At 39.4% G+C, this 27,096-nt stretch overlaps 1 protein-coding gene across 4 annotated transcripts in view; it reads right to left on the bottom strand.

The window, feature by feature from the left end:
- Positions 1-9,023: 9,023 nt before the first annotated feature.
- The window catches only part of LOC134814658 (transducin-like enhancer protein 1), a 34,519-nt gene continuing 16,446 nt past the window's right edge, over positions 9,024-27,096 (bottom strand). For 2 of the 4 annotated variants that reach the window (XM_063822818.1, XM_063822819.1), the window contains 13 exons: positions 25,910-26,004; positions 22,725-22,889; positions 21,310-21,403; positions 18,645-18,829; positions 17,270-17,331; positions 16,228-16,373; positions 15,844-15,962; positions 13,461-13,559; positions 12,711-12,856; positions 12,423-12,493; positions 11,355-11,481; positions 11,032-11,218; positions 9,024-10,205 (listed from right to left, as the gene is read on the bottom strand). In XM_063822818.1, coding sequence (XP_063678888.1) covers positions 10,098-10,205; positions 11,032-11,218; positions 11,355-11,481; positions 12,423-12,493; positions 12,711-12,856; positions 13,461-13,559; positions 15,844-15,962; positions 16,228-16,373; positions 17,270-17,331; positions 18,645-18,829; positions 21,310-21,403; positions 22,725-22,889; positions 25,910-26,004 — 1,604 coding nt within the window. In that variant the 3' untranslated portion in view covers positions 9,024-10,097. The remainder of the gene's footprint in view (positions 10,206-11,031; positions 11,219-11,354; positions 11,482-12,422; positions 12,494-12,710; positions 12,857-13,460; positions 13,560-15,843; positions 15,963-16,227; positions 16,374-17,269; positions 17,332-18,644; positions 18,830-21,309; positions 21,404-22,724; positions 22,890-25,909; positions 26,005-27,096) is intronic. The other 2 variants (XM_063822821.1, XM_063822822.1) reach the window with 1 other exon arrangement.

Raw genomic sequence — 27,096 nt, 5'->3', positions numbered from 1 at the left:
GTACTGAAAGTGAAAGCTGGTATACCCTGTATCAAGTATCAACTACTTCTCAATTGGGAGACAAGTCTGTGTGCTTCTCTCAGTCAATTGACTTGATGAAATGTGAGTAAATCATCGACCCTTATTGCTTATTTTGTACTTTTTTTGCATGTGCATGAAAAGTGTGAAACATTTGATAAACTGACGTATTTGGTTTCAAGAATTCCCAGCAATCTGACGTGCTGCTTATTTATTTACTTATTATTAGCTACATATTTCGCTACTACCATTTAACTCTAATCAAGATGGTAACACCGTGGTTTTCAGGGTATCACTACAATTTATAATGTTTACATTTTGCGTGTTCAGTGCACTAGCAACTTCAGTACGTCTAGGCAAATCAGTGAGGTACTGGAATGGTTTCATCAGTACAGGTATGAACTATAAAATGCAATACTGATGCTGTCTCATTGTAATTATATAATTTTCACTGAGTCGACTCACGCCAAAAATCGAGTCACAAAGATTTATGAATACTTGCCAATTCAGTCTTTAAAAGTCTTTAACTGTAACTTTAAGCAGCTAGTTAATTTTCTCAGATCAAAGTCCGATGTTTGGAGGCACATCGAGGCGGACACTCAACGAACTGCATGGAGATGAAAATATTGACAAAATGTTGACTTTGAGCAAGAAGCCGAAGGTATTTGAATTGTTCAATACATATTGATATTGGGCGGCGCTCAGCCTGTCATTCCGCCAAATCTCTATGAAAATTATCATATATAATATATATTAATATATATATATATATATAATATATATATATAATACATATATATATAATATAATATAGTATATATATATATATAGTATATAGTATATGTATATATACATAATTTTGACCAAAACCCATAATCATGGGTAGAGTGGACCGATGCCAGTGTCTCTCTTTCCGAAACAAAAGGAAACGATATTAATTTGATTGACCGTTCTCAAATTCAAAATGATACCGAGAATGAAATCGGTCGCTCGCTTTTCCCATTCATTCACGGCTTACGAATTGTAATAAGTTTCGATTAATTACATCACTTATTATATCATTTCCTTTTGTAATTTTACAGGGTACTTTATAAAGTCGAAATATAAACTGATATCTTCATTAATAAGGAGGAAGTTTCAACGATTTCGAAATTTTTCCTTTAAAAATATTTCCTTGTGTTTAGGTAAGCATATCGGTCGATCACTGACTGAATATGCCACTTTATACTCATTCAAGTTGGCATTAAATTAATATATAATGACATTGAACTGTCGTGACAAAGCAGAATTTGTTCGAAATCACGAATGAGCAAAATTCTCACCTTTCGCACGTGCAAACTTTGAGCGGACGTTGCGTGCGCATCTAATATTGAATTGACGTAAATTTTTGCATGTTGGTGTTTTATATATATTTTGATAAGCATGCAAAGTTTCAAAGTATTTCAAGAAGAACTGTAATCACAAAGGCACTCCAAAATTGACAGAAAATGGTGAAAACAGCAATTTTCAGTGATTTTAGCAATATTGAATCACCTTAAATTTTTGCATAGTGGTATGTTATATATACTTAATTGATAAGCATGTAAAGTTTCAAAAGAGTTCAAAAAGAACTTGGATCACAACAAGACTCCAAAGTTGATAAAAATCGTTAAAATAGCAATTTTCAGCGATTTCAGCGATTTTAGCAATTTTCTATGATTTTGGGCGTGTAACTTTTTTATTTTTAACTTTAAAACTAGCCTATGACACAATTGAGACCTTAAGGAAGCAAAATTGAGCTCCACAATCCAAGGAATGGCCCAACACCAGAGAATACTATATCGTAAAATTAGCGTTTTTATTAAATTATTCTTCAATAAAGCACTAACTTCAATAGCGAATATCTTTATGAAGGAGCAAGGTAGTAAAACTTTCCGGTCGATTTTCAGAATGCTTGCACAATTATCAATTATCCAACCTAAAATTTGCTCAGATTTTGAATAAAATTACTCCTTAATGGTGTAAAATCGATTTAAAAAAATTATTACTTTGTCAAAAATCAAGTTTTCAAAAAGGTTAACTTGATGACGTCATCAAGGGGTGTTAATGACGTCAAATAACTTTTGTATACAGTGTAAACTAAAGTGTAAACAATTATCTTTAAGACCAGTGGTAAGAAATGGCTGTATCTTTTATACTTTGGAATTTACGGGCACTTAATATAAATACCGGCTACAATTGACTGGCAAAGCGTCTATCCCTGAATATATATATCAGGGCAATCTGTCGTAAAACATGAAACAGGGGTTCCCTGTTCCAGAAAACGCTTTTCCCGATACTCCTGAAACTTGAAACTTTTTTCCCCGTCAATTTTGTCAACATCTAGACGCCCAGATCTCTAACTCAATTCTAAGGCTCCTGAATATGGCGATTTTGGGTTTTTACCGAATTTCGTATAACATGCTGGCGCGTATTTTGCGCAAATTTCTGAAAAACCTCCACATAACTATTTCATATTTCTTATTCCTGTCATCTTTGACATTGAATTAGAATTTTGAACTTAAATTATGCCTGCTGGACTACTTTCGATGAGTCTTAATGCCTGAAATAAATAAACAATAAAGGGTTATAATAGTAAAGGGGGTATAATTATAGTAAAGGGGGTAAATTAAAATAGTAAAGGGGGTAAATAATAAAGGGGGTAAATAGTAAAGGGGGTAAATAGTAAAACTAAAGGGGGTAAATAGTATATTGTGAATATAAGAGGCACGGTCATGCTTGCCAGCATTGTGATAGCTTGGGGTCTCGATCACGTGATATGACCATAAAAGGAAGTTGGTCTAATTTATCGTTAGGGTTAGGGTTTCGACATTCGCTTTTGTTAGTAATAGTGATCAGTGATTGAGTTAGGGTTAGGGTTGGAATCAGATTAGACTTAGAGGGTTAGGGTTCCAAATAATCATTCAGGGCCACTTGGAGAACGGATTTTTTAAAGTCACGTGACAGTCGAGTGTAGCAGTAGAGTGATTAATCATCATCCATTAATAATAGTAACCTTCTCTCCCGCAGGACCCAGAGAAGAGACTCAAAATTCAAAGGGTTATGAAACGAGGAATGCCCTCACGCTGTCTCGGCACAAAGCGCGAGCGCTGGTGTAATTGCAAACGTCGTAAGACTAAGAGTAATGAACGACGATGCCGCGATGAGGACCAAACATAAATTTGAACCCAAATTTTAGTGAATCCATCATGAAAATCTTATTCACACTTTCAACTTTCAAACGATGTATTCAAGTTAACTGTGTTCAGTGTTATGTCTATGATAACATGTTTGGCAATTGCCTCAACATTTCGCATTTATTATTATATAGTAACACGGTGTATTAATGTTTTTTACCGCTTTATTTTACAAATGTTACTCGTCAACATTTCTTCAAAGTGAAAGTAGCACGCGCCGCTTTCTAATTCTTCTCGAAATATTATTCCACGCCGAGGCTTGAAGCTTCGAAGTAGCGCGCGCCGGACCAGTCCATTAACAATGGACAACCGCTTAAAGTTTATAAGTTTGAAGTTGTCGATTCTTATTCTCAGCTAGACGCTAGTTCTAAGTTTCATTTCGTTTCAAATTCAACATTTTAAAAAATTAATTAATGAAACATCATCCTTATTGACGGATGTTACTCGTCTAAATTTCTTCGAAGTAGCGCGCGCCGCTTTCTTCTCGAAATGTTGCCCGACGGCAAGTGCTACGAAGTAGCGCGCGCCGGGCCAGACCATTAACAATGGTCAACATCCTTAATGACAGAGAAACACTAAATAGTAAATAGGGTTATTATTAGGGTTAGAAGTTCGAGCGTGCTAAATCAATCGACAGTTGATCTTCGAGATTGTTCTAAACAACAGTTGAAACCAACTTGAATCGAAATATGAACCGAATCATCCCCTCCCCCAATCCCCCATGACACAGGGTTAAAATGCTCCCCTGGCGAGATATTGGGGATGATGATTAATCACTCTACACTCGACTGTCACGTGACTTTTGCAACCCATTCTCTAGCTTGTCCATGTCCTGAACGACTATTCCATATTCGAAACTCTGACTCTCTAATCTGATCCCAACCCTAACCCTAACCCAATCTTTTACAAAAGCACATGCTGAAACCCTAACCCTAACGAGAAATTAGACTAACTTCCTTATACGGTCATATCACGTGATCGAGACAGTTTTTCGCCAATATCTCGTCAGGGGAGCATTTTAACCTTATGTGAATGTCATTGGGGTGACTCGGAATCAGCGTCCGAAAATACATCGATTGAAGTTGGTTTCAACTATTGGGGGCCCTTTTAGAACAATCTTGTACGGCTGCAAAACCATAAAAACCAAAGTCACGTGAATTTTTTGGGCGAGCGAATTAGTAAGAGCCCTTAACAATATCTTTAACTATCCTCCTATAGCCAAAACAGAGTTGTTAAACTGAACTCTTTGATAACCAAAACAGAGATGTTGAAATAAACTTTCTGTTTCCCTAAAACTCTCTGCACTACCCTGCTGTACTAAATGTCGTACATAAATATATGCTCTAAAATACTACCCTTAAATACTGGACTAATACTGTCATGCATATAAACTTAAAATATAAAACCCAACGTCAATCTATATTAGAATCTAAACCGTCTATCGAGTTCCTTGCCATTAGGGCTCCACTTCTCGCGATCTCCTCTGCGCATCCCTTCGTCTTATCTCTGTATTCTCCTCTCTCCACGTCCTTCTTCTCGGTCCTTTCTATTCATTGTTGTAATAAAGGGTTAGATTATGATCAAAATAGTTATTTTGGAAAATGCCAAAATGACCCTACAACAAGGTTAGTAATACTAATTTAATAAAGTTGACGGATGTTACTCGTCTACAGTCTAAATTTCTTCGAAATAGCGCGCGCCGCTTTCTTCTCGAAATGGCTTACCTGGGAACCTCAGGCTATTACATTTATGTGTATAATCATAGAAAATAGGCGGAATTACAGGCTGAGCGCGGCCTAGTCTATAGTACGAAATGTGAAATGGCCCGCCCGAGGCGAGTGCTACGAAGTAGCGCGCGCCGGGCTAGTCCATTAATATTTGTATCACGTCGTGACCCCCATTTATTTTCATGTCGTTTCATGTTTCACTGTTTCACGTTTCACTGTTTCATGTTTCACTGTTCACTTTGACCATTGTTAATGATCTGACCCGGCGCGCGCTACTTCGTAGCTCTTGCCATAGAGAAGAAAGCGGCGCGCGCTACTTCGAAGAAATTTAGACGAGTAACATCCGTCAACTGTTCACTTAGTGACCCTTTATCGTTTTTTCGATACAGGGGAGCCGCGCACTCGTGCGCGGCGGGTCATACAACGTATGGCAAGATACACTTATTGTATAGTAACCTTTGTATAGTAACCTATACCGTAGTAACCTACGTTCAAAAATAGGTAAGATGTATCTGGGGTCCCTATATTATATTAGGTAGTGCGCCATCGACAGTGAGCCGCGCGTGCCGACTGTAGGATGGTTTTTTAGCGCTAATTTCGGCCAGCACAATTTTCTTCAAACAAATAGATATTAAGTATCCTTCCCGACCTCCGATTGCAACAAAAATTGGTAAGCTTACTCATAGACTTACAAGGAAGGTGTCCGAAAAGTTTAAAGCATATGCAACCATCAGACATTATGTTACAGCTAAAAGCAGCGTATTTTGCCCCATTTTGATCACTATATCAACTCCGATATCCACCAAATTTTTCGGACAGTTGTGAAAGCCCTATTGGAAGGTCGTCGCCAATTTTCAGAATGATCTCATTCAAGGAACTGAAGATATATCCAAATAATACGACAAAAATCAACGAATTTGGTCAAATTTGGTCAAATTACGCGACTTTTACAGCTAATTTTGCTCCAAAAGCCGCGCACCATCAAATATGGCACTTAGGCGAAACTCACTGATCTTTCCAAAAAGGTATGACAAATTTGGTATTGTGAAAATTCTCACAGTCTCTAGAAAACAATGGTACAAAAATTTTTAAAATCCGAGCAAGTTTATTTTTATGGTGCACCCCCTAATTATATATATATATATATATATATAAGAGCCTCTACTATAACCTACTAGACTCGGGTACGGTATGGGGTAGGTCTTGTAGCGCGATGCACTACTGGGTCAAAATCGGTCCCTGAGAATTTGACGGATGTTCTTCTAGACCGTGCGCCATAGACCGTAAGACGCGCGCGCTGACCACTGAATGGTTTTTTAGCTTGATTTCGGCCAGCACATTATTTCGGAAACAATCAAAAAGTTATAATACTTCCCATATAACAATTTTGTTGAAATTTGGCCAGCTTACGTAAACATTTATGTTTTACTTAAACCTAAATTAGTTTGAGCAATTTCGACTGTCAGAATAATTTGAGTTATCAACGAATTTATAGTTATTTTGTTATTTTTAGACCTCTTAATCAAGACCAATCCCTCCCAACTAATTTAGATTCGGTAGTTAAGTATGATTGGAAGGTTCTGACAAATTTTCAGCATGATTCATGTTTAGGAACCGAAGATATGACAAAATAATACGACAAAAATCAACGAATTTCGTCAAATTACGCGCGCGACTTTTCACTTTTACACCTACTTTTGCTCCAAAAGCCGCGCACCATCAAATATGGCACCTAGGCAAAACTCACTAATCATTCCAAAAAGGTATAAAAAATTCTCACAGTCTTTAGAAAACAATGGTACAAAAATTTTGAAAATCCGAGCAAGTTTATTTTTATCGTGCACCCCCTCGTTACTTGACGGATGTTACTCGTTTTCTTCGAAGTAGCGCGCGCCGCTTTCTTCCCGATGGCAACTAGTGCTACGAAGTAGCGCGCGCCGGGCCAGACCATTAACAATGGTCAACCTGTGAATATAATATTTAAAATAAGTCAAAATCAAAAAAATAAATATTTCTGATACAACATTCTATTATATATTATTATTTTCAATTAACAATTGACTTGAACTATTTAAGTATAGCTCTAGCTGTTGACTGTCCTTGCTAATTAGAGGACGGCGGTGACCCATATATATAATATATATATAATATATTGTATATAGTAGCTAGGTGAGATAATGGCGATGTTGTTAATTTTGGTATCAGAATTCGAATTTTAGCAGACATTGAGCTGTAGGCCTGTAGTTGCTCTATCCAGAGCCCTTGCGCTTGCAGTAGCGCGCGCCCGCCTCTTGACTTGTGAAACAAGCGCGCCCGCAGTGGCGCGAAAGCACATGGTTAGGTGAAGGCCTGTACCTGTAGCATCACAGAGAATATGTAGAAACTCCATGTGAAGTTTGTCGCATTTAAAAATTTTACCAATTTTTTGGTTGAAAGCTATAAAATTTGGTGCGAATTCCCAAATGTGAAATGTGGGTATAATTCTCTTGCCCATAATTCTGCCATTTTTTGATTAATTTGGATATAAATTTGTTAACTGAAGTTAAAGTGACTATAAGCTAGAAGTAGAACGAGAGTGGAATCAAGTTTCGCATAAAATTTCTAGACAAAAAAAATCAAAATTTGGCAGTATCTAGATAGCCCGACCCCTGTCCGCGGACAACTGTCCACGGACAACTGTCTACTAGATCATATCACTGCATAATAACAGTATCCCCTGAATCAAGCAGGGTTCACATCATCGCACGCGAATTCCAATCAGCGGTGGTGTCAAACGATTAAGCAACCTTACGAGCAGGGAACCAGGGACATAGATGCGTTACACCCAGGACAGGACATGGAGCTCTTTATGAGGTTTTTCTGGAATAGGAAGTCTCGAGCATTCTCTAGGGAGGCCGTGGGTCCATTAATTTTCGTCCATGCTAGTCTGTAGTCGTAACTAATTGCATCCAAGATACCATACTGCATACATACCATTAAATTTCATAACATTTGCGGTCATATTATCTGGTAACCAATCAACTATTCACATACACCTGTTGCTTGATTCAGGGGATACTGTTATTATGCAGTTATAATATGATCTGGTAGACAGGTGTTCGTGGACAGTTGTTCGTGGACAGTTGTCCGCGGACAGGGGTCGGGCTATCTAGATACTGCCCAAAATTTAAGAGCGATTGCGGGACATTTTTGAATGTTGTTGACATGTTTTGAGTGCTGATACTCATACAGTTGGCTGTTGATACAGTATAACAATGAACAAGAAGATTAGAAACGGTGGAGTAACTGTAACAGATGGCCTCTTTAATTTACACCTTTTAAAATCTGTGATTATTTTTAGAGCGAGATAGGATCCTAAACAATACAGTTTCAGGAAATAACAGCAAACAGAGCAGAATCAAATTACAAATGCTCGCGACTTTTTTATTGGTCTAGCAAAGTCGCTGTCGTGTTGAATCTTTATTCTATTAATGAGTCACATGAGATTTCTTTTGTTTTATCAAGTCGCTCAATCATGAACCATGAAGGGATGATAACCAGATGGCTACCATGGTTTTTAGGCTGTCGGAATTTTGAACCATGAAATCGAATAATGACGGTAACCATGATTTCTTTAGCACCACGATTTGACAGCTAGCAAGATGAATGCTATTGTTTGAACGGCATCAACAAGATTTTCTACGGAATGAAATTAATCTTAAACTTCAACAATACAGCCACGTAATGCAAAGATACAATTATTTCTTGCTAGAACTAGATCAACAAGATGCCACCTGGCCTATTATATAAGTCAAGCATAACGTTTGAATTAATTACCTTCCTTCACTAGGCCGGCCCAACAAGCGATTCGAATATTTTATATCCCTGGAGCACAGGAATTTGACTCAGATTAAACAGCAAGGCGACTAAACTATAGAAGTTTCATAAGCTACGGAGTACGGACACAAAGTTTTCAAATTTCAGGCGACTTTGGGTTTCTCGATTATCAACTTAAGTAAGAGTTTTGTTTGTCTTTTTCAGTATTTAGTAACAGAGGTAACGATGGAAAGTAAAAAGAAGAGGATAATCATAGCGTGATACTAAAAATATATAATTTACATAAAAACAGTAAAATTTAAACCATTTCACACCACTTGACGGAGAATCGTCCATGACTTTTACTTAAATAGTATCAAGGTTAAACTTAAAGATAATTCAAACTTGGCGAAATGACTCAGCAAAACTTAAACAAACGAATCGGAGTTCCTTATTAAAAATCAATTTTCTTAAGTTCAAGTTTTGCCTTTAAATCAGTCACCACAGCACTCACAATATATTAAATGAAGTATATCAAATACACAGCACAATAGATAAGTACCCCAAAATCCCATAGGCAAGTCCTAATTTCACCTGTCCAACAAGGAATCCAACCACTCTAACCGTAATTCCATAAAAAATAAGGTACCCGTTTAAACCAAAAGATCCTCAATCAGCGTTTGGCGGGGATAACTGACCCCCAACTGGCCAAACCTCGACTTACCGTGCCTTGACTTACGTCATACATTTCCCGAAATAAAACATCAGCTGGTGTTTGGGAATCAAGGCCCCCATTATGCTCATGAGTTTCGGCAAATCGGGGTTTTACCATACATTTTCGAGTCTGAATTACGCATCATAATAATCAATAATATCTAGCCTCAATAAATAGCTTTAACAATCTATTTTTTTCCTTTATTAGAGATTCAACAACTTTAACGAAAGTTAATTGTCATCGTTTTAAAGAATGAAGTTAACGTGAACTATGAAATAATTTTAAAAGTAACAAACCCCGCACAATCCCAGAAAACGCCAATGGGAGAAATACGCCTCTAGTCTATCAAATACCACACTTCTTTGTGAAATACGCCTCAAGTCTATCAAATACCACACTTCTTTACGCCAATATTGTGTCAGTTTTTTGTTTGGTTGGTCAGCTCTAAATTGTCTATCATCATCTCAATCTTTGTGCACTGCACATCTGAAAGTACAAGATGTACGGTGCGCGTTACTGCGAGTGTTGGGCCTGGTATTTAACCTAGCTGCACGTGCGAAGGACTGCTTAATTCTCTGTCACGGAGTTCTGTGATATCAAGATACTGGCGCCTAGCCAAGTCAGGGCTCAGTAGATTACTTCGTATAGGGTTGCCTTTTTGTCACCTGACCCCGTTATAATGAAGCGATCATCTTCAGATATGTCACAGCCAAGAACCGACCCTGCCTCCAGCGACTGAAATAATTGGGTTAGCATTTGTAACATCAGATTGAATTCAATTTATATCAATTACCAAAGCCAAAATCAGCAAAAAACAAAAAGATTGTAAGTCGTCTCTTGAAAACAAGTACAAGAGATGAAGAAAAGAACGATACCAAAATTTCCTATCAAAATAAAGCGTATCATACTAATAATAGTAACATAATTCAAGGGATGGCAAATTAAGTCTTCCACAAATTAAGTAAAATATTTGACTAAAATTGATGTTTTAAACTTCTCCCTCCCTAGGTTAGCTTACTTCATAAATGAGCAATCCCTAAACCAAAAGACTAATACTGGTAGACTGCAAATTTGTAACATTTTTAACTAAAATTTTGGTAAGAACTATTAATTGTATGATCAGTTATAACCTGGTTAGGCTATTTCTAGAATCTAGAGGCGAAGTCTTTTGTTGTATAATTTTTTCGAGTATCCATTTTTTGTTTTGTTGGTTTTAAACCAGTTGGTTTTTTGGGTGTGTCAATAAAATCAATCATATTGTATGTATACTATTACTATTTTTTGCGGCAGTTAATCTGATATTATCTCTTTAGCATCATTTAGTATTTTTTGATCTTATGAGACCTGTGTTTTGTTTTTAACTTTCTGCTCCGATGAGGAGAGAAGGTTTTTTTGAGGAGAGCCGCTCAGACATGGGCACCGTATTGTGTAAATTATTTAGTTATATTTCATACAATATCTTTGTCACATATAATAGTAGCGGGGTAGTAAATACAGAGTTTCGTTTCGTTTCGTAAGCAAATTTTATTATAAAATCTGAACATTAAAACGGAGTAAATACCTGATAAATGCTGTATCCGTGAGGAGTGGTCCACATATTGAGCTGGTTATCTTTGCCGGTGGTTACAAACCAGTCGCCTCCTGAAGAGAACTTGAGGGATAGGACGCTACTCTCGTGTTTCTGGAGCTGGTATTTCTCCGTGATGGATGTGTTAACGTTGAACAGTTCTATGTAGCACGACTCCATTCTGAGGGAGAGGAAATTAGGTGGTTGTAAGGGGAGGCCGGGTTTAAGGTACTACAAGGCACAAACTCTTTCATTAATTTCCTTTCCATTCAGATGCATGGGAACCGTTGCTAATTGTTCTGATTAATAAGTCTTACCCGACTGCGACCCAGTCTTCTTTAGGACAGTATCCCAAGGAAAATATTTGAGACGAGAACTCGTATGTTTCCAACTTCTGAGTCGGCTCTCTCAAGTCCCAAGACCGTACAGTATTGTCCAATCCACCTGTTAAATATAATTAATTAGTTCAACCTGATACAACCGCACACAATACAATTATTAGTATGTCCAAATGTATTGACTACTGTCATCATGTTACAAATACATATTCTTAATTTGGTACTTTTAACTGCTACATGTGAAAAAGTTGGCTCCATTGAGTCCATGATGAACAGTTACCGAAGTTAACCAGACTTAAATATATCCATGCGAAAATCAGTACATTGATATTCAGATATAGTTTAACACGTGTTTTAAACAAAAGCGATCACTAAATTTTGAAAGTTGACACGGTGCTGCCGAATGCTGCCAGTTGGCTCTGGCTGTTAGCCGCATATCGGAAATTTTCCAGAGACACAAATTTATATGTGGATCATTCCGGGCACGATTAATCGAATCGATTTCTGTTGTTGGCTGGAAAAAGAATCGACGAGCGTATTTGCATTTGGCGAGACCGATATGGTAGCAACAGACATAGTTACCGACTACTGAGCGGCTCTGTGGTTAAAAAATTGTTAAGGCTAACAGTTTTACCTGGTGCCAATCATCTTATGACTTATCAAAATATTTGCTGCCCATTGCTGGTTAAGGATAGGACTATTTTGACAAATGAAGCCGCCAGCTCATGAATAATTGGGTGCGCGCGACGCGCGCCAAAATAACAAACAGGAGTAACAAAAAGTCTTTTCATTACGTATGGATTTGAATAAGTAGACCTTTTTGCTAGTTGTTGAGGGTGTTGCATCCGCAGCGCAGCACAATTTTGGTCTGACCTTCTCATTGAAGTCTATGATCAGCCCAGTGATAATTTGATAAAATTTTAACTTACTTATGACCAGGGCTTATTACACAAAATTCCACGATGATCTGATTACATAAGGAGCGACTCAATTTGTTGAATTCTAGCAGTTTTCACTTAAAATATATGAACCTAGGAGGAAACCTACCCGTCCATAGTTTGGTTCCATCTGTAGAAATATCTGTGCAACTTGCACCGTCCGTGTGTCCTTGGAACTGACTGAAAAAAAAACTCGATGAGACCACGAAAACACGGTACTTGAGACAAATTACCTTCACGCATGCCTTCTATAATTTATTCGATTTATTTCATGTGGCAAATTATCAACACCCGAAAAGTTAAAACATCGTAATTCCATCAGATAATTATCGTTAAGATTTAAAAACATAGAGCAGCACACAAAGGGTTATTTTTGTACTCTAAACGGCCTCCTTACTTGATGAGTTTTTGGTTGTGAAGGTCCCAGACAGCAATGTTGCCGTCACTACAGCAACTAAAACAAGTTTTGTTGTCCGGAGATATTGCAACAGCGTAACACGCCGGGGCTGTCGACTTTATCTCCCCCTTCTGTATTGGCTTACCCTGAAAGTTAGAGAATGGTGTGAGGTCAGAAATTGAAAGAATTTAGTCACATATATTGTTAAGAGGAACCACGATGTTGCCTGCTGTACAGGGATTATATCTGGAGAGGGTTATCTGACCCAGTGGTATTTGGTAGTACAACTGGTAGATTTCATCTCATAACATTAGCAGATATAAACATTCAAGAACATTCGGCTCGGATGACATTAACTCGGTGGACCAATGGTGGATTTTGAATTATGCGGAAGCTTTTAACATGCAATTTTGTTAGATGATAAAACATGCCGCTATAATCCTGAATACGCCCATGCTGGGCCCGCCAGAGGGATGTAAATACAGAGGAACCTAAATACACGGTCTAGCGTTTACCCGTAATATGAGCCAGAGAACCTACTCTAGCTACCAACTACTGAACCCACGGTTTCAGTACAAATAAGTTTAATGTTATTCGACACGCTGTAAAGAACACGCTATAAAGGACAAAGTGTAACAATTGAGTTCTGCTGAATGGTTCTGACTAAGTTTGGAGCGAAAACTGAAATTTAAACAAAGCACATTATATGTAAAACATTCACTCGGTTTTATCTTATAAATATATTTGTACCTGAGTGAGATCCCAGAGTGTAAGAGTGGGAGCTTCGCCACACACCAACAACTGCCTCCCATCCGGCAGCAACTTACACACTCGAATATAGTTGTCTTTCTGAGGAAAAAGGGTGGATGAGAAATAAGGCGGAACTAAAATCTGAAATATTATTAGGTGGAACTAAAATTTAGAGCTCTACCCTTGGAATCATACACAGAACTCAGCTGACGATTCTGCTGTTCTTGAGAACAAGACCCTAGGATCTGTGGTTTTAACTGTGTTGTGTGGCATTGATTTCACAATATTCACGTCATATTAAGGACAGTTAAATTAGGTGAAGAGCCAATAATTTAATTGAAGGTAAAAATCTGGTGAATAATCCTATAGAGCACTTCTTCTTGGTCAGTGAAATGAAGTATCGAGCCTCGTTGCGGTACATGTTAATACAGTTTACTAGGAAATGCGGTAGCAGAATATCTACCATATGACGAGATAAGGGGATAAACAGTGTCTAATGAGGTAATTAGCGGGAACCGCTACACTCGTTAATTGGTGTCTAATGAGATAATTGGCGGGAACAGGCTGCTGCTGATCTGGAGATATACTCGAATATTATCTACTGAGATACAAATCCTAAATATGCACGGTCTTTCATAAGTGTACTGTTGAGCATAATAGTTCATAATGATCATGTAATACTTACCTTAATGTTTAATGATTGTTTGAGCAGTAATTCATTCTATTATTTGATGCGTGTTTGCGTATATTCAATGTGATGTACAATAACTCCTCACGAGTATAGACTCAAGTATGTACTGAACAACTAGAAAACAAAATTATTCATCGCAAGGGTTAAAGTTCTATCTGAAGCTCTCAAATATAATCATGTTCAGTCTTTCAAACAATTCAACTGCACCCAATTTGTTTGCACCACTTTTTCAAGGTTATCCCCTTATAAATTCACTTGGTAAATAAGGGCAATTAAATTCTTTCACAACAAACCCTGAACTAACATGGAATTCCAACAAAGCAGACGCTCTCAACCTCCAGACACACAGTTACTCAAGACATTAGAATCTCAGTGGTCAACTAGTGATCACAGAGATCTATAGTAGACCTGGGAATCCTGAACATTCACAGAGCCAGGAATTCATCAAATTCAGCTCATCCAACGATCCTGAATGTAAACTCCTCTTCACAATTAGATTGGCACTGCAGAATTTCCCACAATATTGTAGCGGTCATTTAGTTGGCCCCTAGTTGTGTGGTAATTATCCTAATTAAGTATTCCACCCCAGTAATAGTTAACTACTCAACACTAAGGAGAAATGATATCCTTGATAAACAGGTCGGCTCCTTTTGGTGGGTCTTCGTGTTATTTATACTCCATTATTTGTCAGATGCGCATTCCACTAAGTGTTTTTCACGAGCTTCACGATAACTTCAACTCAATTAGCCGCTAATTAGAGGTGATTAAGAGTGATTAGGTAACAAGAACTCATCACAACTACAGACAAGATCCCTCTCGTTAAAAGTCTTAATTTCTCACCGCTTGAAACCATTATAACATAGAGATGATTAGCCCACATAAAGCTCGAGTGTTTGTTCAGCTGAAGTTCACATCATTAGTAGATTGGTTGTTAAGTGGCGAGTGTGATTGGGTCAGGGCACCACACCTGCTCGCACACAGACACGCAAATTGACACAGACAAGTTAATCGTATTATCAATTAGCATTATATTCTCCAGAGTAGTTTATTAAATTAGCGCTCACCCTCCACTCGCAATATTCCTTCTGTCCTTCACATCGCCACCCCGTGAAAATTACAAATATTTTTTAGCAACGTATTTACAATGGAACAGGTTAGCTACTGTGTAATGTCTGAACTAATATATATAATATGTGTAACATAATATAATTTGTGTACACACACACAAAACATATTTGTAATAATTAAACCCTAGTTATATGAATTTTACTCAATAATATACACATATTCAGATCCACACAGACTATCTCAGTAACGGTACGGAAGTATGTTTATAGAGACACTAAACAACTAATAGAGCAATAAAGACTTTTAACAGGGTACTAATTCAGGCAGATATTGTACTAGTTCAGTTAGATGCTACAAACCACCGGAACACTTCATACAAATGTTGGATTTACAAACGCAGCAAATAGACGGTTATTTAATATACTCGAGTAAGGATCTTTCGTGATAAAGCCATGTGTATTTTTATTATGAGCACGTGGGTCGAACTGTTCAGTTAGACCCGGCATAATTGCAAACTATTAGCTAGGCATCTCTTAAAGCACCAAATAGGAAACATTCGGATACCTTCAGACGAATAAACACAAGCTACGAACACACAAACACTCAAAGCTGCAGTCGACTTACCAAGCATTCTATCGAGTAGACTGGTTCTTTAACGGATGCTGGAGCGTTTGGGCTTATGTCCCAGACCTTCACACACCCTTTACCTCCCGTGTAGGCGTGTCTGTTCGGCCACGAATGTCCTGAAAAACAGAGCAATTTAGTCTTATGTACTTCGATAATAATATTTCTAAATTTGTCTAGTTTTGGTACTAATGTACCAGTTTTTCTATTGAATTATACATACCTTTAAAAAACATAATATTAATTTTATTATTTTTATTATTTTTGAAACAGATCTTTCAAAGACATCACATCTAACTCGCTACTTTCAAACGTTTTGTAAAAATTTATAAAACTGAAACTGTCTCTCATGGTGATAAAGATATTAAAGTAACAGTTTCTCACCAATAGCAACAGCACAGACCACCTCGCCGTGATGGAGAGTCTGTATTGCTTTAGCTGATTTGGGGATTTTAGGACCAAGGTTACAGTCTGCGGGGAACTGTGTTGGGACGAGATCACTGTTGGGTCCATTCTGACAGTACGAGTACCTGGGGGAGATTTGTGGTTTTAATATATGGGGTGGCACGTGGGGTGGCACGTGGGGTGGCATGTGGAGTGAGGTGTGGGGTGACGTGTGGAGTGAGAAGTGGGGTGAGGTGTGGGGTGGCACATGGAGTGAGGTGTGGGGTGAGATGTGGGGTGAGGTGTGGGGTAACACATGGAGTGAGGTGTGGGGTGAGATGTGGGGTGAGAAGTGGGGTGAGAAGTGGGGTGAGAAGTGGGGTGAGGTGTGGAGTGAGGTGTGGAGTGAGAAGTGGGGTGAGATGTGGGGTGAGAAGTGGGGACTGATGATTGTATCTGACAGTTAACACTACAGGAATGTATCATAGAGAAGGATGAAGAAATGAGCATGAGTAGGGGTAAGGATTAAAGATCAGGTCTGAGGAAATGAACAGATACTGTAGTAATATTTTCAGGGGAGGGCACTTAGAAAACCCAGTGTACTCAAGCTCAGTGTACTCTACTCTGAGTCAGTTTTAAAAGAGAAGCTGTCTGAGTGTCTGACAGTGCAGACGTTATATTAATCAGAAGAGTACACGCCTGGACATAACGGCGGCTAGTTAGAACCTGCTCACAATATACACACTGAAGCTTGTTAGCACCTCGGAGCAGTAGTACCACAGTGGTTACAGGGTCCTTGTGGGAACCAGCCTGTCTAGAGTGGGACCTCTGTCTGGAGAGAAGACCCAGCGTCAGACAATGCAAGACATGTACGGTATTCTATTGTTGTCTCGTCAGAGGGGAGGGGAGAGTGGCTAAAGAGCTTTGTAGTGATAGCTCCTAGTGAATTGTACACCTCTCAAACCTTCTCTCGGATAGGGCCTTATATTTTCCAGTAGTACGCTATTTATACTCACTGTGGTTTAAATTACAAATAACTTACGTTTTTCCCGAACTGGGTAAGCTGGTGGAGGATCGGTTGAGGGGTCCGTCGCTGAATGGTGTCTGAAAAGGAAGTTGTTCAGAATGTTTCATTATCTATAGACATATGTACTGGGAAATTTGGACCGGTACGATTCAATTATCTTCTACCTAAATTATGGTCAAATTGGATGCACTTGTGAAATTTGCACGGTTCCCTTTGTCCAAGTCAAGACGTTTACCTCATTACTCAAATTCTAAAAGACAAATTGTAATCGAGTTACAGTGTGTCACTTTGAAAAAAGGCGGTATCGAACAGGACGCCTGTTATCTTATTTGGCTTCAGTACTTCATTTGAAAAATTAAACCAAAATGGCTCGGATGGATATGAACATATTTGCCCAGAAACTGGAATAATTTTCTAATTTGAACTAAAAATTTGGCATTCAGCCAAGTTGGCATTTGGGCGCATCAAACTGTCAAAAATATTGAATTGGTTTGAAGTTGAGCGGCTAAACTACTGAGAATGCAGTGCGAATACCAAGAATACCCTGGACCCACTCTTCACAGAACCAGTCTATATTTGTGGGAGCTTGATGGACACTGCAAACATAGTATTAATACAGTACTTCAATTCTCCGAGCGACACAATTTGTCAGAGCCTGACTGATTGAACGATAGCCTGTGTTTAGAATTTGACAAAATACCCGTCCTACCTTGTATCTTCGGTGATATAACCTTGCATTTGTCCGAAAACACTGCTATCTGGCATAAACACTAACTATTTTCAGTAAATTTTATCATTCATAATGAGCCAAAAATACTGACTTTTGACAAGGATTTGTCAACTTGGCTCCGTTGACATTTATTCAAAGATGTCGATACCTTGGATGCGAGTTAATTGACATTTTCATAACCATGGTACCGTAAAATAAGCAAAATGACACAGCCTAACCCTCTTAGATAAAACCTTAAGGAGTCATCTAAGACAAATTATGGTAAGAGATAAATTTGTCATCTCTAATACTCGAATTGTGAATAGCAAGATTGTGGTCATAAAGGACTATAAAATTTAATTGAAATACGGGAGGAAGGAGGGTGAGCTCTATCCACATAATGCTCGACCTGACAAATGTCAGACCTCAAACAAAATGGTAGACCCAGCTCACTGCCCACTCAACCTCCCAGCTAGACAATGTAACGATTTATAATCTCCCAGACGCTTGCAGTTAGACCCCATCTAAAACATGACAAATATTTAACCGAATACGTCTCATTATCCTGCTAGCAGCCAGATTTTCAGAATCGCAAATCCGAAATTACCAGGTCACTGAGTAAGGTTCCCGAATCTCAACAAGAAAAATAAACTTAGTAAAATAAATGTTTGATCAGCTAACCTTGAAGTTAGGCATGCCAGAGAGTCCGCCCTGAACGAGACTACTTCCCAGACCACCTCCGGGAACCATGCCGGACTGGGAAAGGGAGCTGAAGTCTCCTCCTACAAACTGTGGAGTGACCAGGTAGGAGGAGGGAATGTTGCCGAACGGCTGGAGAGGGTGTTTCATCTGGGGTTGTGGCTGAACTGGGGAGGGGAGAGCGGGTTAGTTAAGGAGTTTACATAAAATCTTCTGGGATATTTTTAAAGATTCAAGCAGATTTTGTTTGGTCTAAAATTGTGTTGTGGTAAAATGAACGAATTAATCAAATAGTTTAGTGAATTGTTGTGATTTTCCGCGGCTGTTTCCAGATTGGCGGCGCCTGGAAATGTCCCAGAGGACCGCATGCCGGTAAATGAGAAACGTTATCGTTTTGTCTAGAGGTTCTAAAATATACGTCTCGTCGCTTATTAATCTCTCTCTCTCTCTCTCTCTCTCGCTTATTAATCAATGACACCTACTAAAACCCCGTCATCCACCTTTTAATAAATTGCAAGCTCTTATTCAATAACCCGTATCAAATTTAGAAATCTGCGATTCGCGTATACCTAAAATATATTGTAATGTTCCCTGATGATAATGCTATTAACACTAGAGATAAGCCATGCTCCTTCACCTCACATGTCACGAGGATCACATGACCTAACAACTTAATCACGTGATCTCAGTGGTAACCCGGCAAAGGGTAGCGAATTTCACGTGTTAATCAGGCGAATTTACAAGTTTTAAATGTGACCGCACAACCGAGATATTTGATTTGAGAGTGTCTGGTGTGATATTTGTGGTGTGATATGTCTCTAATGAGCAATACTCTAACAAGACAAAACTCTCTCTCTCTCTCTCTCTCTCTCTCTCTCTCTCTCTCTCTCTCTCTCTCTCTCTCTCTCTCTCTCTCTCTCTCTCTCTCTCTCTCTCTCTCTCTCTCTCTCTCTCTCTCTCTCTCTCTCTCTCTCTCTCTCTCTCTCTCTCTCTCTCTCTCTCTCTCTCTCTCTCTCTCTCTCTCTCTCTCTCTCTCTCTCTCTCTCTCTCTCTCTCTCTCTCTCTCTCTCTCTCTCTCTCTCTCTCTCTCTCTCTCTCTCTCTCTCTCTCTCTCTCTCTCTCTCTCTCTCTCTCTCTCTCTCTCTCTCTCTCTCTCTCTCTCTCTCTCTCTCTCTCTCTCTCTCTCTCTCTCTCTCTCTCTCTCTCTCTCTCTCTCTCTCTCTCTCTCTCTCTCTCTCTCTCTCTCTCTCTCTCTCTCTCTCTCTCTCTCTCTCTCTCTCTCTCTCTCTCTCTCTCTCTCTCTCTCTCTCTCTCTCTCTCTCTCTCTCTCTCTCTCTCTCTCTCTCTCTCTCTCTCTCTCTCTCTCTCTCTCTCTCTCTCTCTCTCTGATACTCTTAGAATATTCCTGATATTCCTAGAAATCTCAGCCTTCACTCTTCTAAAGAATGTCATGTTTGAGACATATTCAAATAACAATTTCCCAAATTTTCAAAGTTTTCTGTACTTTCGGCTCGGTGTTTCCAATTTGCAGTAAAATTAGAGCCGTGACGGTGTTTTTAGTTTGAGTCGGGTTGTGGGGCCAAGCACGCTGCAATTTTCTTGTTTTTCTAATTAAAAATTAATTTTGAAAATTAACAAAGCTCAATAAAGTTGGGCGTTTAATTGGGAGGTGTTTCCGAGGGGGTTATGTGAGAGTTGAAAACGTTGCAGCTAAATTAAAGTGGCGTACAACTACAGGGATAATCTCTAGAAGTCGGAGTTTTCAAGGAATCAAATCTAGAACTTTATGTTATGTCCTAATTTTATAAATTAAAACGAACCGATTTGCGTTTTTTGGTGGCCTCTTAAATGACGAATCCAATTGTTCAAAACAATGTTTCGCTGAATGGTATGTATCTAGCAGCGTTTAACATCGATCACTTGATTTGTTTTCATTAGAGCATATTTGGCGTAAAACTTATAGTATTACTAAACATCTTTTATTCTTCCAAATGTTGAAACATTTACAAAGTTCCGAATTTTTGACGACTCGGACTAATTGTTTTGGCAATGGCTGATTCACGATTTTTAAAATGAATTGCACTACTATCATAGTGGACTGAGTCGGCCGCTCAGATCACGCAATCTAATTTTAACGTGTATTCTGTGGCAGGCGAGGTTACCTTGTGATTTCAGATCCCGACTTCAAATCGGTACATAATTGGTAGAATTTAAAAAATTTTAGATATACTAGTGCGAAGATTAATGCCACGAATCATGTCCGCTTCTTAGATCTGATTTAACAAGAACGATACAGTTTCTTACAAATCATTGAGTCAGATCTCGTTGACAGCTTCATGATGACAGCTAGAACGCTCAACAATGGCCGCTTGCGACACAACCCTTACAATGGCTTGTAAGTCTCCGATAAATACCACGCAACACGCAGTGAAACGTGAAAAGTGTCAATTGAGTACAGGCGATAGAGCTGATGACACGAAGAAAACGTTTCTCATCATCTAATTCGACTAACGGCAGATAATAAGGAAGTCTTAGCGAAAAAAAGTGAGAAAAAGTGAAAACTTACATTGTTAACAAGTAACGAGACAGTTTTGTTATCGTGAAATATACGTTGCTAACAACAACGTAATATAGCTTATAGTCTCACCTAGTGACGTGGCTTTTGGTTTGCCGATAGCGACAGTGGAAGTGGGAGTAGAGGATGGAGGAGTGGAGCTCACTGCCTTGATGTCCTGTACCAGCTGAAAGATAAGAGGGGTTAACGTGTGAATCTACTGACACGCAAACATACTCACAACATTAAGTAATATTTTTTGGACTCTCCATCCCCAAAATGTGTTTTGTCACATACTACTACTTTGAGGAACATGTCTAAAGAGTTGAGATGATGTTTTCAGCACCACGCGAGAGACACACGCATTAAACCCAGGTTCACAGCACACTTCACAGCGTCTGGAGAGAGAGGTACAGACAGGTTTATAAGATACCACCCCGGGGGAGTACTTCTCATTTCACAACTTTTACTTTTTACACTTCTTGTTTGTCGGACATATAATAAACCCCGGGGTTTCCTAAACACGTAGGTATCGCCGCTGCGTGGTTCGAATGTGTTAACACAAATTCGTCTGCGAGATGAATCAGTGCTAGGGCTACCATCCCACCTCGCACGTAATCCGGCCAAATTCCCTCAATTTTGTGCAAATGTGATAGGAAGCCCCGTAAAGGCGAGCCAAGTTCCCGTATTTACGATATATTCCTGACACCTACTTCAACAAATTCTGTATTACTGTTATTACATTAGTGTAATATTAGTATTATGTTACCGCACCGCAGGGGTGTGAAAATTAGAAAATCATTTTTGTATCGGATCAGAGGACACGAGGTGGAGAGAGCCAGAGAGAGAATTGCTCAATGTCATTAAGTTACATTCACACTTCCGATGGTGTGATCATCGTCACAAGTGGCAGAGTGTTAGGGTCGCTCGCACCCGCGAGATCTTCACAATCACTTACTCATTATCCAGACTGTCATTATCTGGGATACACAGCTCGCAAGATCCAGCCAGGATTGGGGATACGCCAGACTTGGACTCCGATCAGGATACAATCGGATTTGAGAACCACGAGTCGGTTTTTCTTACAATTTAGCAGAATTGAATCTTCACAGCGTGAGAGGTGATAGAAAATACGAGGTCAGGTATTGGCCATAGTTGTTGAACTTGATAGGTGGCAAATTTCACACTTGCTAGAGGTGTTATAAATCATGATCATGATTCCTTTGTTCTTGCGAAAAACGACATCTGGGCCATTTTGGGATTGAAATTTGCGGTTCACCGAGTCTTATAAGTATCAGTTGAGAATATCTTGTGTTAATATAGTGTTATAGTGTTAACAACATATCTTTTCTAGCGGGAGCAAGATTAGGTTAGGTGTGAATCACACTCATTGCAATTTGGTTCAAAAAAATACCGCAATATCTGAATCCGAAGAAAACAGTAATTGGATGATCTATCTCGAACAGATCCCAACACAGTAAGACAAGCAAGGCGTCATTTCTACGTACTCTATTGGGAGTGGAAGAGGCTGAGTCATTGGAGGAAGGTGTACCGGACCTCTGAACTGTAGCGTCGGGTTTATCTGTAGCTGTACCGTTCTTACCCGCACTCGCAGCCATCGCCTTTAAGTGGGGCGATTCCTTTCGTAGTGTGTTGCTCGGCGATAAGGGATCCTGAAAAGTGGTCTGTCAGAAGAGACGATAGATAGGGGGTCCTGTATTATCAAAATCTGTCGGACTCGTTTCAGTATTTCAAAAAAATAAAAATCAATATTGATTTTGATGACCAGCTTATTCTGATTATGGGACCGTTTGTTACTTCAAACAGTGGATCTAAGTCGGTAATTCCTACCGGACTTATTACTCTAATTGCTCTCACGTATCATCTATAATTGCTAGTCCCCTACGACAACATGAACTGCTTTGTCTTCCAAACGTACGAATTCTGACGTACAAAACCAAATTTAAACGTGATCAGCAAATTGGATTGACCTCCAGTAGCATACGGGACATGAAGGGCAAGGAGGAGAGGGATGGGTCAGGAAGACTACATTCCTCTTCGACATCATCTTGCCGAGTTTAAAATTTTAACAGAGCAGGAGGGAATTAGAAGGTCACTTAACAGAGACAATGCCAGAGAAGAAGCAGTAAAATAGAAAGTTTGACATATCGCTTCAAAATTTAAGGATATTTTGCTTTACTCATTTGGTTGTATGGACTATAAAAGATTTCATTTGGGGTTTTCTAAAGGAGCTGTTAGAGGTGGAGGCTGTAAGGAAGCTGGTGGTCACGCTTCTAATAACTGAAATAATACGGGGTATTGAGTATTTCGTTAAAGTGATCTATGAACTGCCAAAAATTAGAGCTTCCAGAATCTATTCCAATCTTAATTATTGGAAAATTGGACAATGTAATTCTCACGAATATCGAAAGATCACAGGCCGCAGTTTACGGCGTCTAAGCGAAATTTGATTTGGAAAACTCTGATCGCAACGGGGGGTATTGGCAATCGATTAGATAAAAACCGAAAAATCAGAGATATTTTTAGTCCAATTGTCTGTTATCATTGAATAGACTCTTCATTGACACGACCAAAAAGTAATAAGCAGTCGAAGCCATGGCCATTGCTAGTGTTATATATAAATAATATCAGCTCATCGCATATTACATGTTGTATAAATTATTAAAGTACAAATGACATAATTTATCCAGACAACCCAGTCTAAGTACATGATAGGATTATCTGATCGTGAGAGAGAAAAAATGAGGGAGAGAGAGAGAGTGAGAAAGAGCGAGAGAGAGTGAGAGAGAGAGAGAGAGAGAGAGAGAGAGAGAGAGAGAGAGAGAGAAAGAGAGAGAGAGAGAGAGAGAGAGAGAGAGAGAGAGAGAGAGAGAGAGAGAGAGAGAGAGAAAAGGAGTCATTGCCTTGATACTCACACACCCTCCGAGCCCTTATAATTATGCGCACATTATGCTACTTAACGGTTGAATATGTGACAACTCTAGTTAGGACGGATAACCTGGAAGGTGCATTTTCTACCAGGATTTGTCCCCCGGAGCCTAATATTAATTAGTCTCGCTGTCTCTGTGATGGTGAGTTAGAAGAGGACTCAGGATAGTAGCTGTATGTAACAAGTCCACAGGAGGAGCTCTCATTAACAAATAGCTCGGATCTGTAGTCCTGGTAAACTAATCAGACTGGCTGACATGGTGTATATACGCTAGCTGGGGGGTATTTGTGCGTGGCCCCTAAATTCTTCACGTCACGCTTCTAGTTTTTACCTAAACATGCCTCTAGAGTCTACCTATTATCACCCCTAGCAATCCTGTCCCCTGATTACTCTCACCACAAGCTAATGCTATTGTGACCCCCAGCTATTCTAACTCGTGATTCTGTTTGAGATTACCATGCTATTTCTGGTCCGTACGGGTTTTTGGGGTTCCTTTGCTCCTGCTATCACACAACGAGTATTGAGGGGGCACTTTGTAACAACAAGACAAGCTCGTTACAGAGGTCTCGCACAGTCGCAGGTACAAGTAAGGTACACAATAACGGCAAACAATTCCCGATAATTACTCGGCCCTTACGCGGGTTAAGTGCTTTAAATGGCTTTTAAACTTGTCTGTTTTAAAGAGACTCATATTTACAAATTAGTGAGTGGCTTGGTAGGCCGTTTACAGTATTAGTTGAACTAATTAGGGGACATTTTAAACACACCGAGACGAGCAGCTGACTCCAGGTATTAAAAATGTCCTGGTAGTTAATCGAACGGTCACATCCCACCCCGTGTCCAGTTCAAAAAAAGCCCCTCCCAGACCACTTAACCGAAAAAAGACTTGTTCCCTCCCAGAAGAAAGCACATGTCCATTACCAACCTCATCATTGTTTACAAACTGGGGGACACTGAGGTTGCAATGCCTCCCCAATAAACAAGATATATTCCCCGTTGTACCGGTAGACTAACTCCCCCCAACATACCACCTATATCTTGACATAGTTGTTAGGTTATAACACCTCTCCCCCACTAACGACCACCCAAAGGGAGCATTAGTGTGAAGTCTAACTACACGGATAGTGCCGCGCTAACTATTAGAGCTCCGTCCACTGTGCTGCTCTGGTAGGGAGGAGAGGATGGTGTATCAGGTTTCTGGTGTCCTTGTTAATTGCGGAGAAGTGAGGCGGGCATGTTGTAACTGCGTTAATCGCACTAAATGTTGCAAACTGAGAGGCAAGGAGATGGTGGTGATATCTGTGATGTTAGGATATCGAGTAACGATCATAGTATCATCTTGACGCCTCACTGATCTTCACGACTAACCACTAAACAGTATACATGTAATGTTAAATGTACGTGTCAGGGATATTTATATCGCAAATAACCGCGTGCTTCAAGAATCAAGATGCAAATAGTTGGAGATAATCACTCTAAGTAGTTGTTGAAATAAGTTTCGATTTTAGATTCTAAACGTGTCAGGCCTCTGGCTTCTGAACTTCTGAAGACTGAACACCCAAATCATGAGGCACACAAAGACATCCATAGCAACTTTTACTTCCATTTTTAATTTTCAGGGGCTCCCTAACCAGTTCACACAGATTAACTATATTTGAAGGATAACCCCCCGGCCCCCCCCCCCCCCCCCCCCCCGCCGCGGCCCCCCCCCCCCCCCTTAGTTGGCATCAAGCCAGTACCCACCTCATTGGACACGTCGACCACCAGCTGTTCGTTATCACTCTTCTCTCCGTCACTCTCCCTTCTTCCCTCCGTCTCCTCCTTCAGTCTCTTCTTCTCTGAAGAATAAGAGGGTTTAATTTCTTCTTCTCAGGGATATAGGAAAGTCACGCAGACAGGGAGGAGCATTTTAAAATAGTGCTAGGAGTAGGAGGGGCTTACTTCTGACCACTTCTAATTTTTGTGGAAGAACCACAAAAATGAATTGATCAATAAATTCAGACCTTTATTCCGCATACCACACAAATAAACATTAAACATGGATAATCGATGACCAGAATACACAGATTCCCGACATAAAGCTGAGCAATCGATATTTGACTTGTGTGAAATTTGTCGCCGTCCTTTACCATATCTAGACAGCGAACAAACGACCGCCACTCTCCAGTGGTTTGAGAGTGTATATTGACTGGTCGGTGACCGTGACACTCAACGTGGAGGACACATTAAGTTAGTTACCAGCTTCATCTGCCGAATCCTAATTTTAAAAGCTCGCTGGTTTTGGGAGACCGTAACAACCTAATAGATGGTGGTAATATTTACCGTTATCTGGTTATTCAAGGGTGGAAAGGATGCTAAGCGTTTTAGCAGCCAGTCTTTAGAGAATGCTAGGTTATTAATAAATTTGAGTACCAAAAACTTGGGAAAATTTGTTCAATTTGCCATTAATGTAATTTATTTGCTTAAAATTTGGCGAGAGGGCGCCCATGCAGTGCAGTGGCTGATGGTAAATTATCGAAAGTATAACTGTGATGATATGCTGTGAAATTGATTCAGTAATGCTTGCGGTATTAAGACGAGGTTGTTATCAAAATTACGATTAAGGCTGAAACTGTGACTTTATCGTCATAGATTATCATAGATTAGACAAGACTGTAAAATACATATGAATAGGATGGATGTTAACACACGAATAATTTCCTCTGAGTAAGGTCACGTGATACTGGTGCCGTTATACCCTATTGCCTACTGAGTAGTGTACATAATATTTTTTTACTTCTCTTACACTTGTGACTTGAGCGGCTGGCGAATAATGAGACATTACTATAATACTGTTGAGTTCGCGCAAATTGTAGACATTACAAATTAAAGAACCAGCTGCTGTTGAAGAGTTAATGCTCCCGTATAATGGACATATAAATGCGTTAAAT

Source organism: Bolinopsis microptera, chromosome 5, assembly GCF_026151205.1.
Source record: "Bolinopsis microptera isolate Bmic1 chromosome 5, MBARI_Bmic_1.0, whole genome shotgun sequence".
Taxonomy (NCBI): domain Eukaryota; kingdom Metazoa; phylum Ctenophora; class Tentaculata; order Lobata; family Bolinopsidae; genus Bolinopsis; species Bolinopsis microptera.
This window is presented reverse-complemented; position numbering and strand designations above follow the sequence as displayed.